Source organism: Pelobates fuscus, chromosome 6 (assembly GCF_036172605.1).
Source record: "Pelobates fuscus isolate aPelFus1 chromosome 6, aPelFus1.pri, whole genome shotgun sequence".
Lineage (NCBI taxonomy): Eukaryota > Metazoa > Chordata > Amphibia > Anura > Pelobatidae > Pelobates > Pelobates fuscus.
The window spans coordinates 16,350,143-16,363,221 of NC_086322.1; the positions used below are offsets into that span (position 1 = coordinate 16,350,143).

At 40.1% G+C, this 13,079-nt stretch overlaps 1 protein-coding gene across 1 annotated transcript in view; it reads right to left on the bottom strand.

Moving 5' to 3' along the window:
• Nucleotides 1-414: 414 nt before the first annotated feature.
• LOC134566000 (uncharacterized) overlaps nt 415-13,079 on the bottom strand; it is a 59,300-nt gene continuing 46,635 nt past the window's right edge. Inside the window, exon 7 of the mRNA XM_063425714.1 lies at nt 415-1,316. Within this exon, the coding sequence (XP_063281784.1) occupies nt 415-1,316 (902 nt within the window). The remainder of the gene's footprint in view (nt 1,317-13,079) is intronic.

The window sequence follows — 13,079 nt, forward strand, 5'->3', positions numbered from 1 at the left end:
ATACATACTATTGTAGTGTGTTTGTTGTTTCCCCATAGGATTGGCTGAGACTAACAAAGAGGCAGATCAGGGGCAGAGCCAGCATGATTCAAACACAGCCCTGGACAATCAGCATCTCCTCAGAGAGATGAATTGAATCAAATTTCAGTGTCTGCATGCAGTGGGAGTGTCTGCATGCTGCCCTGTGCTCTGCTCACAGCAGTTCTGAGTGGATTGCGGAGTTTTATGCCTCAATCTACACCGAAGTCCCTCTGGTGGCATTCTGAGTGACTGCAACTGGAGGTGTTTTCTTAGAAAATACAGCGTTTACATGAGAGGCTGCAGGGAGCTATAGTTCTCATCTGAACAACCTCATTAAGCTTAAGTTGTTCAGGTGACTGTAGTGTCCCTTTAACTCTAGCTAAATGATCTATTTCAGCTTTCAAGCAATATTTGCTCCTTTGTATTTAATTCAGGTCGGCATAAAATAATGTAGCATTTTGGTAAAAATATACAGCATAAAAGTCCAGCGCTTGAGGTCAATATGGCAAAAATCTCTACAGCCACCATGTATTTCCCCTTGGTGCTCAGATAGGCTGGGATCATTGCAATCCAAACACTGCAGAACACCAGCATGCTGAAGGTGATGTACTTAGCTTCATTAAAACTGTCCGGTAATGTCCTAGCCAAGAAAGCGATGGTAAAACTAATAGATGCCAACAGCCCCATATAACCCAGGACAGAGTAAAAGGCAATATCTGAGCCCTCATTACATTGAATGATGATCTTCTCTTCAAAAGAATGTATGTCCAGTTCCTGAAAAGGGGGATAAATAGTCAACCAACAAATGCTAATTATAACTTGGATGAATGATCCTAAAAAAACAATGGCATTGGGCAGTTTAACTCCAATCCATTTGCTCCACATGTTGCCAGGCCTGGTGGCTTTGAATGCAATGCAGACCATGGTAGTTTTTGCCAGTATAGAAGACACAGCTATTGAGTAAGTAATTGCAAAGGATATCTGACGCAGCATGCAGGTTATATCCACAGGACGGCCAAGAAACCAAAACACGCAGAGAAAGCTCAGCATGATGGACACCAGGAGGATGAAGCTAAGATTTCGGTTATTAGCTATGACAATAGGAGTATCTCTATAAAAAATAAATATTCCCAATGTTATAGCTGTTACTATACAAAAAAATATTGACAGTGTTGTTAACATTACAGTAATCCAGTCATTAGAGTAGGATAGGTATTCACTAAGTTTAGGAATGCATTCATCTCTCCTCTTATTGGACCATTCATAATCGAGGCATTTAAGACAGTTCTCACTATCTGCAAAAAATGTAACAAAACATTAGAGAGCAAATTGCACAAGTAATAAATCACAAGACAGACTAGTATCGCCAAAAATGTATCACATATACAGTATTATTCTTATACATTGTCATGTTTTTTTTATTTATATGTATTATTTTTAGTGCATTTTTAACTTTACAAAATTTAGACAATACAATTGTTAGACCATATTAAAATTTAGACAAGCATTAGAGTCAAATCACACATTTAAAAGTAAGTATTTGCAATTGCACACATTGACAAGTACAAGTACATACAAGCAGAACGCGTCCCTGGTGAACTGGGGATAATATTTACAGATAATGGAGAGTAAGTAACTAGACTTTAGAAGAATGAGGCTAGGCAATTGATTGTTGTATGTTATTTTAGAACCATCACCTGAGTGCCCAGTCAAGGTTGCCCTCTTTTCTCATACCAGTCTTTGTTCTTATAGTATATAAACAATACAATCTACAAATATAAGAACAAACAGAAACCAAAAATGGTGTAGTATATTTAAGCACCAGAATTGCGCTTATGACAAATTGCACTCACAGGATAGTAGTAAAATGCAGGCATATAGGAATCTTTAGGATTCAGATGAGCTCAATTTTTCTTCATTTTCAACCTTAATTGAGAGGGAGAGACACACAAACATAGTGCACTAATAAAATCAATAACATAAATTTTATTTAGATTGCACTCACAAGATAAAGGTTAAAATCCAGCGTATCAAAACACTCAGGTTTTCTCTCCAGTGCCTGGTCAAGCCAATTCGATCTTGGTGCACTAGGAATGGTATTAAGGGATTCAACGTGCTTGCTAATACTGAGGAATAGATTTTAATATCATATGGAGGCATGTAGCAGTTCTTTTGGTATTGATCCTTGTATTCTAATTTCATTGAAATTATTTACCAAATGTTGGACCAGATAATTTTTACATTTCTTATAAAATTGGTTAGAAAACCCATCGGGACCTGGAAATTTATTCATCTTAAGATTGTCAATTACCTACTCTATTTCTTTTTATTATTATTATGTTATTTATATAGCGCCATCAAATTCCGCAGCACTTTACAATGGGTGGACGAACAGACATGTAGTTGTAAACCAGACAAGTTGGACACACAGGAACAGAGGGGTTGAGGGCCCTGCTCAATGAGCTTACATGCTAGAGGGAGTGGGGTAAAATGACACAAAAAGGTAAGGATAGTATTAGACTAGTGACAGTTGCAGAAGAGGAATCAGTTGGGAGCTATTAACAGTTTAATTGATACGCTTTTATGAAGAAGTGGGTTTTTAAATTTTTTTTGAAGGAGTGGAGACAGGGTGAGCATCTAACGGAGGAGGGAAGCGAGTTCCACAGGAACGGTGCAGCCCTCGAGAAATCTTGAAGGCGAGCATCAGAGGTGGGAGTACGGACAGAAGATAGACGTAAGTCTTCAATAGATCGTAAGGGCCTAGACGGGACCTACTTGTGTATAAGGGAGGATAGATAGGTGGGAGCAGCATTATGTAGAGATCTGAAAGCAAGAAGCAGAATTTTAAATTGAGCTCTATATTTTATAGGAAGCCAATGTAGGGACTGACAGAAGGGTTAGGCATGGGAGGTGCGGGCAGACAGGAAGATGAGCCTCGTATTCATTATGGACTGTAACGGCGCAAGTTGGCAGCACGTAAGGCCACTGAGAAGCGGATTACAGTAGTCAAGGCGAGAAAGGACAGTGGAATGGACCAACACCTTAGTCGCATCTGGCGTTCAGTAGGGGCAGATGCGCGCAATGTTTTTGAGATGGAAATGACAGGATTTGGCGATAGATTGAACATGAGGCTTGAAGGAGAGGTCGGAGTCAAAGAGAACACCTAGGCAGTGAGCCTGCGTGGTGGAGCTGATGGTAGCACCGTTGACTTGGAGGGAGACAGACACAGGAGTAACAACACTTGAGGGAGGAAAGACCCGAATTTCAGTTTTGGTCAAGTTTAGTTAAAGGAAGTGGGCAGCCATCCAGTTAGAAACAGCAGAGAGGCAGTCAGAGACACTAGTCAAGAGGGACAGGGAGAGATCAGGAGAGGACAGGTAGATGTGCGTGTCATCCGCATAGAAATGATAATGGAAGCCAAAGGAGCTAATGAGTTTACCAAGGGAGGCAGTATAGATGGAGAACAGTAGGGGACCACACATACACGCAGGCAGACAGCCACACACACACACACACACACAGAGGCAGGCAGCCATACACACACAGGAAGACATCCACACACACAGAGGCAGGCAGTCACACACACACACACACAGGCAGACAGCCACACAAACACACACACACACACAGGCAGAAAGTCACCTACACACACAAACACACACAAACACAGACAGACAGCCACACACACACACAGGCAGACAGCCATACACACAGAAACATACACAGTCACACACACACAAACAGGCAAACAGTCATACACACAGACACACACACACACACACACACACACACACACACAAAGGCAGAAAGTCATACACACACACTGACAATCACACATAGTTACCTCTGTTCATTGTGGAGGCAGTGCAGCTCCTGGAGACTGTTTGTTGGGGAAGCAGGGACTCCTTCTTGCTTCCCTGCAGCAGTTATCTGACACTTTTAGCTCCCCCCCGCCATCAGTTTCACTTTGCCCCCACCACAATGGAAGCTCTGCCCCGCTGCAAATGTATTTATTTATTTATTTTTAAAATGCCGGCCATGTGCGAGCTTTGTCGGCCATATGGTGCCCCTTGCTCCATGGCGCCCTCGTGCAGCCGCACAGCTCGCACACCCCTAAGGCCGGCCCTGCACTTAGGTGAACAAGGACACACTGGTTGAACAACCAAAGTTCACATAGAAAGAAGAATAGCCTCTTAGAATCCAACATTCCTAAATTGTCCTGATGTAAGCCAACAGCTCCACGTGCTGTTTGAAACATATAGAAATATATGTCAAAATAACGTCAACAGCCATTAACATAAAGACTTATCCCACAATTTCATTAGACCAGGCCAGAAGGATAGATAATTTCATTGGATAGATAATTTCATTGGACCAGGCCAGAAGGATAGATAATAGATAAGGAATGATATATAAATCCATGGCATAGGGATAGAGATACGGACAAAAAGGGACAAAGAGGACAAACATTAGATCTCACATCAACATTATACTACTCGGACAATCTGTTGAAATCCCAGGACATCTGATAATCTAGAAGACATCTTGAAACAATCTTAAACATAACATCTAGAACATCTATCGGTAAATATAAGCCATTTATGCTAATTATAACATTGTCAGGATCGGGACAGGGATCCAACACGCAGAGTACAAACAGTAGCCAGATACGTATACCGGACCTTAGAATGGCCGGACTAACGTAAGTAGTACAGTATAGAATGGTCAAAGACAAGCCGAGGTCGAGGGTAACAGAAGACAGGTAAGCGAGAGACAAGCCGAATCAAGGGTAACAGAGATAAGCAGAGTAAGGTAAACAAGCCGGGTCAAAACCAAAAGGGATAAGAGAATACACAAGCACTGAGTGACTAGAACAAGCTAGAACCACGACAGGGCAATGAGCTAATGAAAGAAGCTCTGTTAAATACCCTGTTCAGAGCAGTAACCACGCCTCCAAGGTGTCCTGATTGGTCCTGCAGCAATTGACTGACAGGTCGTTCCGGGGGAGTGTCCTGATGACAACTTCCTGCCTAGATGCTGTAAAAGGCAGTCACTCCCTCGCGGCCGGCCTTGCATGACCGGATAGACCGCGGGGAAGGGAGCCATCAGACCGTCTGGATGGAGGAACAGCTAAGTCTCTACCTCTTTCGGAGGTAGAGACCACAGGTACCCTGACAGTACCCCCCCTCTCAGATACGCCCACCGGGCGGAATACACCAGGGCGAGAAGGGAATCGAGAGTGAAACGCCCTGCGGAGACGGGGAGCATGCACCTCCTCCTGAGGTACCCAACTTCTCTCCTCAGGACCATAACCCTTCCAATCGACCAGATATTGCAGTTTCCCCCGGGAGATTCGAGAATCAACAATGGAATTGACCTCATACTCCTCCTGACCCTCCACCTGAACTGAGCGAGGAGGGGCGATCGTGGAGGAGAACCTGTTACAAATTAGTGGTTTTAGCAAGGAAACATGAAATGAATTCGGAATGCGTAAGGCATTAGGCAACGCTAAACGATACGCAACTGGGTTAATTTGAGACAGTACCCTGTAAGGTCCAATATAACGAGGAGCAAACTTCATGGACGGCACTTTTAGGCGAATGTTTCTAGTACTTAGCCATGCTCTATCGCCTGGAACAAACACCGGTGCTGCCCTTCTACGTTCGTCAGCGTGTTTTTTAACCAGCATAGAATTGTGCAGAAGAATTTGTCGAGTCTGATCCCACAACTTCCTTAAATTGGCAACATGAACATCCACCGACGGTACCCCCTGAGAAGAAGATTCCGAAGGAAGGATGGAAGGATGAAAGCCATAATTCAAGAAAAAATGGCTAGAATGCGTAGAATCACAAATGAGATTGTTATGTGCAAACTCCGCCCAAGGAATCAAACCGACCCAATCGTCCTGGTGCTCAGAAACGAAACAACGCAAATATTGTTCGACCTTTTGGTTAGTGCGTTCAGCAGCTCCATTGGACTGAGGATGATAGGCAGAGGAGAAATTCCATTTGATGCCCAGTTGGGAGCAGAACGATTTCCAAAAACGGGAAACAAATTGGGAGCCTCTGTCAGAGACAATTTGGGAAGGTATCCCATGCAACCGGAAAATCTCCCTAGCGAATATCTCCGCTAATTCGGGCGAAGATGGGAGTTTAGGTAAGGGAATGAAGTGAGCCATTTTAGTAAATCTATCCACCACAGTGAGAATGACAGTCTGCTTTTTGGAGATAGGCAGATCAACAATGAAGTCCATTGCCAGGCAGGACCAAGGCTTTTCAGGAACCTCTAAAGGGTGCAGAAATCCGCATGGAAGCGAATGGGGTAGCTTGGTCTTGGTACAAACTTCACATGCCCCGATGAATTCTTTAATGTCTTTACGTAAGTCAGGCCACCAAAAATCTTTAGAGACCAGAGCATATGTCTTGCGGATGCCAGGATGCCCAGCCACCTTGCTGTTATGAAGACAGCGTAGCACCTCCAGTTGGAGAGCGGCAGGAACGAAGTGTCGATCCCCCGGAGTCTGTTTGGGTGCCAAATGCTGAAACTTCATGATCTCGGAAAGCAATGGAGAGTGAATCCTGAGATAAGTGTTCGCGATGATATTCCCCTTAGGAACTATGGAGGACAGGACTGGTTCAGTTATAGTGGATGGTTCAAATTGACGAGACAAAGCATCGGCTTTAGAGTTCTTAGAACCAGGCCTATATGTAAGTACATAATTAAAGTGAGTGAGGAATAAGGACCAGCGAGCCTGCCTGGCGGATAAGCGCTTAGCCTCCCCAATATAAGACAAGTTCTTATGATCCGTTAAGATAGTAACAGGGTGTAATGTCCCTTCCAGTAAATGTCTCCACTCCTTTAAAGCCTTAATGACCGCTAACAGTTCCCTTTCCCCGATGTCATATCTGCTCTCAGGCCCAGAAAATTTCTTAGAGAAGAAACCACAAGGGTGTAACGGTTTGTCCACCCCTAACCTTTGAGACAGAACAGCCCCAACTCCTGTCTCAGAGGCATCGACTTCGAGCAAGAAAGGCAGAGTCGTATCAGGATGGACTAGAATAGGAGCCGAGGCAAAAAGTTCCTTGAGAGTCTTGAAAGCACCAAGAGCTTCCTTAGACCAGAACTTAGTATCAGCCCCTTGTTTGGTCATATTGGTAATAGGCGCAATGATAGAGGAGTATCCCTTAATGAAGCGCCTATAGTAGTTGGAAAAACCAATAAATCTTTGGATAGCCTTGAGTCCTTTGGGCAAAGGCCAGTCTAAAATAGATTGGAGTTTTACAGGATCCATTTTAAAGCCCTCCCCAGAAATCACGTACCCAAGAAAGTCTACCTGAGACTGATCAAAACTGCACTTCTCCAATTTGCAATATAGACCATGTTGCAGTAGCTTGTGTAATACCTTTCTGACCTGTCTATGGTGAGTCTCAATCTCCTTAGAGTGTATTAGTATGTCGTCCAGGTAAACAATAACACAATCATGCTGAAACTCCCTAAGTACCTCATTAATCAAATCTTGAAATACTGCAGGAGCATTACATAGTCCAAATGGCATAACAGTGTATTCGTAGTGGCCATACCGGGTATTGAATGCCGTCATCCACTCGTGACCTTGCTGGATTCTCACCAAATTGTAAGCCCCTCTGAGATCTAACTTGGTGAAAATTTTAGAGCCCTTAAGACGATCAAATAACTCGGTAATCAGTTGGATAGGATAGGCATTTCTGACAGTTATTTTATTTAAGCCTCGGTAATCGATACAAGGTCTCAGCGTGCCATCCTTCTTCTTAATGAAAAAAAACCCAGCCCCGGCCGGAGAAGAAGACCTCCTGATGAATAACTTTTCTAAATTCTCCCGAATATACTCCTCTAGAACCGAGTTTTCCTGAACAGACAAAGGATATACATGGCCCCTCGGAGGCATAGTCCCGGGTAGAAGCTTAATTTTACAGTCAAATGACCTGTGTGGCGGCAAAGAATCGGCATTCTTCTTGTCAAACACTGCCCTTAAGTCTAGGTAAAGGTCTGGTATTTGTCTTTCTGTGGACTGAGTAGGATTCTCTGGTATGTTAATATTAGCTAAAGGAGAAACCTTGCACAAACACCTATCCTGGCAGCCCTGACCCCACGAGAGTATCTCCCCTAACTCCCAATCGATAATAGGGTTATGTTTTTTCAACCATGGGTACCCCAGAACTATGGGAACGGAAGGAGACGAAATGAGCATAAGAGATAAATTCTCCACGTGTAGGATACCAACATTTAAATTAATGGGTATGGTTTCACGAAAGATAACAGGGTCTAGTAGTGGTCTACCATCTATGGCCTCAACGGCCAAGGGTGTCTCCGTTAGCTGGTATGGGAAATTGTTTTTAATAGCAAAGGCTTGGTCGATAAAATTCTCAGCCGCACCGGAATCTATCAATGCCATAGCCCTTACTACTTCCTTCCCCCAAGTTAAGGAAACTGGTAGCAGAAGCCTGTGATCTATATAATTAGGAGTAGAGGACAAAATAGAAACACCCAAGGCCTGTCCTCTAGAGAGACTTAGGTGCGAGCGTTTCCCGGGCGGTTAGAACAGTTCGAGAGTACATGACCCTTGGCTCCACAATACATACACAAACCCTCTCTTCTCCTGTACTGTCTCTCCTCCTCAGAGAGGCAGGTATACCCTATCTGCATAGGTTCAGGACTTGGAAAAGCGGGGGCTAACCTAAAAGAAGGTCTCCGGTTCCTGTCTCGAGTGTTCTGTCTCTCTCTTAAACGTTCATCTATACGAGAGATGAACGAAATTAAATCCTCTAAATTCTCAGGGAGTTCTCTGGTAGAAACCTCATCAAGGATTACATCAGATAGGCCATTCACAAATACATCCATATACGCCTGCTCATTCCACTTGACTTCTGACGCCAGAGACCTGAACTCTAGTGCATAATCCACCATTGTTCGGTTCTCCTGTCTCAGGCGCAACAGTAATCTGGCTGCATTAACCTTTCTACCTGGAGGGTCAAATGTTCTTCTAAAAGCAGCTACAAATGCGTTATAGTTATAAACTAATGGGTTATCGTTCTCCCATAGTGGGTTGGCCCATCTCAGAGCTTTCTCAATAAGTAGGGTGATAATAAATCCTACCTTTGCCCTATCTGTAGGATAAGAGCGAGGTTGCAATTCAAAGTGGATACTAATTTGGTTTAAAAAACCACGACACTTCTCTGGATCCCCACCATGTTGGTATCTCAAACTGCAGGTGGGATGTTAATTAAAATTGTGAAATAAAAATAGAGTTTCAAGAGTTACCCAGAGAAATATTAATCATATAACAATCTAGGAAATATTTATCAGATAAGAACTGTTATGGGCAAAATGCTAATATTGTATTTCTCAAACTGTGTACTTTATCATTAAGAGATATTGCAAGCCAACAGGATGTTAGAAATGAAACATATTGTTTTTCATACATATTTCTTTAAGCAACAACCTTTTACCTACTTTCAGTGCATAATATGTTTATGCCATTTTGTCCCAGACAAAATAAAATAACAATAATGCATAAACAAGCTTCAAGGCTATGGTACGACTCTTTTAGTACATAATATACTGCTGTAACCCTAAATAGATAAAGATGTTCAGACTTTAAGATGCCATCTTGTCCTAAGTCAGGGAATTTCCCATGACGTGTGCACCCTTACATTTTAGTTATGGCCTTGTATTTTTGTTTGTAAGTTAAGGGAGGTCCCTAGAATGAAGAAAAACAAAGAAGTGTTACTTTTTCATATATGAACTACGGTAACCCTAAAATGAAGGCACCTAAGGTATAAAGAGAACACAGAGAGGGGTTCGGGAGGGTTATTCTATTATTCTATTTTAATGATATTGCAAGCATGTAGTTTAATCTTATAAACTCTGCTATACATTATTGTAATGGATTTTATGTCTATATCTATATTTTTATATATTAAATATCTAAAAAGACAAACTTTCATTGCTTCCAAGACATTCCTTATTTTATATTGTATTCTCTTTATTTATATATTTTAAATACAGGATCTCTTACTTACTAAAATTATGGCTAAGATATCTGTATGGTTAGCCCTGCTAAGTTCTATGCTTTAAGACGTTATAGTGGTAAATAGGGGAACCAGCTGCGGTTACAGAACGGTTTTAACTAAACCTGCAAGATTTAGCAGTGAGCTAGTAAAAATCCTGTGTTAGTTAAAAGCTTAAATTGACTTGTCAGCACTGAGCTGGTTAAACTTATGTGCTAGCTGATAAAACATTGTCTGTAGAACTTTGTGTATAGATCACCTGAGTAAATAACAAACTCTGTCCAGCTAAGTCTAATGAATAGTGTTTACGTTAAGCAAACAATCCACACATTGTAAATCTTACTAAGAGTAAAAATGAAGATTGTATTTCTTTAAGATTCCGAACATCTGTCTTTAAATTATAATAATCCATATGCTGATAAATTCATATGGTTCTCTATAATTTAACAAATAGTAACATTCTATTTGCTAACTGTTTCAATCAATTGTATATGAAGTAACATATTGCATTTGATAACCTGGTTGAAATTGTCATGAACTAACATTCCCATCACTCTAAAGAGTTTAAAATTGTTTTACTGAGATTGTGATACTGTACTATGCCATATCTTCTATATTATTGAAAACCTTTTTCACTAGTTACCACGTATATTTACACTTATTGAATAAAATAAATATTATAATTTCTATAAAAAGCTGTAATATTAATGTATGAAATATTAAATTCAAACAACATACTCCAGGTTTAAAGAGTAAAAACAGTGAATAACTCTTCTTCGCTTTAAATAATAAATGGGAATAGCGCCAATAAAATATCAAGCCCTGATATTTTAATAAATATTATTAGTTTGATTTATGAAAATATTAATTTTAAATAATCTAAATTAATAAAAAATCCTCATAAATATCCCCACAGTAACTATGAAAAGCACTTACTATAGTTTTAGACTCAATGTAACTATGCCCATCTACTACAATTTTTTTTTTATTCTTTTCATAGCTTTATGGTTTTTAAGTTAGTTTACCCTTCTAATACCATCTCTGGTTTACTTTTACTAATGCAAAATTTGCTTAAGACCATAGGTTGGTATACATTTTTCCTTTTATTACCATTATTTTTAACACCTGTTTCTTTTGTAGGTGATGTATTTAGTTTATTTAGATGGTATAACAAATTAAAGGGTAGGTCCTGTTTTTTCTTATTCTCTGCACCTATCTTAATATAACCCCGAATAATATAACACTTTTAAAGGCACACCAAATAGTTGCCAAAGAAATGTCTCTATCACTATTTTCATCAAAATAATACTTCATCATATTAACAGCAATCTCTCATTTTTCCTCCATGTTATCACGCCCTGTCCCAATATCCACTATAACAATTGAGTGCTCTGACCATGTAAGAAATATTAAAAAGGGCTAAGTGTATCGCAGCACTTTAAGATCAAATACAGCAGTAATCCTAAGGGCCTCAAATTCATGGGCATTCAAAAAGTTTAGGGCAATTGGCGAGGGGGAGATTTTATGAAAAAATTGGGCCATCAGGAAATGAAGTGGATATTCAACCTTGACACTTTACAACCCCAAGGTCTGAATATAAACGTTGAATTATGTCATTTTATTTAACTTTTTTATCATCTTTATTTTATAATTTTTTTGTTTTTGATTTTTTTAAAACACATAAAATATACTTTTTTTAGGTGATTGTTGAAGTAATATTCATATAATTATAGTATCCAAATCTTAACATGTTCCTTTATGGTTAAATTGGAACCTGTCCCTTTAGGAGATATAAATCAGATATATGTATAGGTATACTCTAATTGAATTTAGTTATATATGTGAAATATAGATTTTTAGCTAAAGATGAACAATATCAATACAGTATAAATGGTATGTACACCTTTACATCCATTTAGGTGGATAAATATTTTTCATATTTCTCTTTTGTCTTTTTCTTGTATATAAAATTTTTTTTTATTTAATTTTCCATTCTTTATTAACTTTATCCTTTTTCTCTTTTTCCACATTTTCTTTTCGATCTCTTTTTTCTTTTGTCTCTCTCCTTTTATCCCCTTTTGTCTCTCTTATCTAATTTTTCCCCATATGTGACCCCTCTCAGGATAAGGGGCGGTACCACGGGCAAGCAGAGACAGAGGTGTGGCAGCCCGAGTTGGTTGGCGGATGTGGCAAGTGGAGTAAGCCGCAACGTCACTTCCACCAACCACTGAGGCAACAGGATACACCTCCATCAAGCACCACCACACCACCAATGAATGTAAGGAGAAAATAGGCGAAATTGGTACAAACAAATAGAATGAAAAGTAAAAAGTGCGAGAATGTCACCAACCAATGAAGTCTGGTCTACAACATGTGTATCAAGATGATTAAAGGGGCAGACCACCTGAACTATTTTGATTGGTTAAATCCAAGCCTCAATAGATCCAGGGGGAGGGTCTGTATGCTATTTAAAAATTGAAGATTCCTGAGACTGACTTGCAGCTGACTGAAGAAGCTCAAAGGAGATTGAAACATGTTTTGTCTGATCTAGGATCTCTTATAAGTGTGGACAGTATTTTATGTTTTATTTTATTGGTTTTATTCTTTTTGTTGAATGTATATTATAGTATTTTAAACAGTCTGCTCAAGCCTCATGAATCTTCATTTGTGGAAGTGCCATCCCCTCTATAGTGGCACTATACCTGCATACCTTAGAGCCGGGAGTTTGGGCTCTAAATAAGGTGAGCTCAATATCTACCTGATAATTTTAATTAATTTTAATTGGGAATTCTACACATTACTGGTTTCTCTCTTTTTACTGGTGGATACATCTATATGAAGGAGGGGTGTGATGCTGCACTAAGAGCATAACAGCTATATATACAGAGCCAACATATATAGAAACATAGAATGTGACGGCAGATAAGAATCATTTGGCCCATCTATTCTACCCAATTTTCTTAATACTCTCATTATTCCCTGACCTTATCTTATAGCTAGGATAGCTGTATG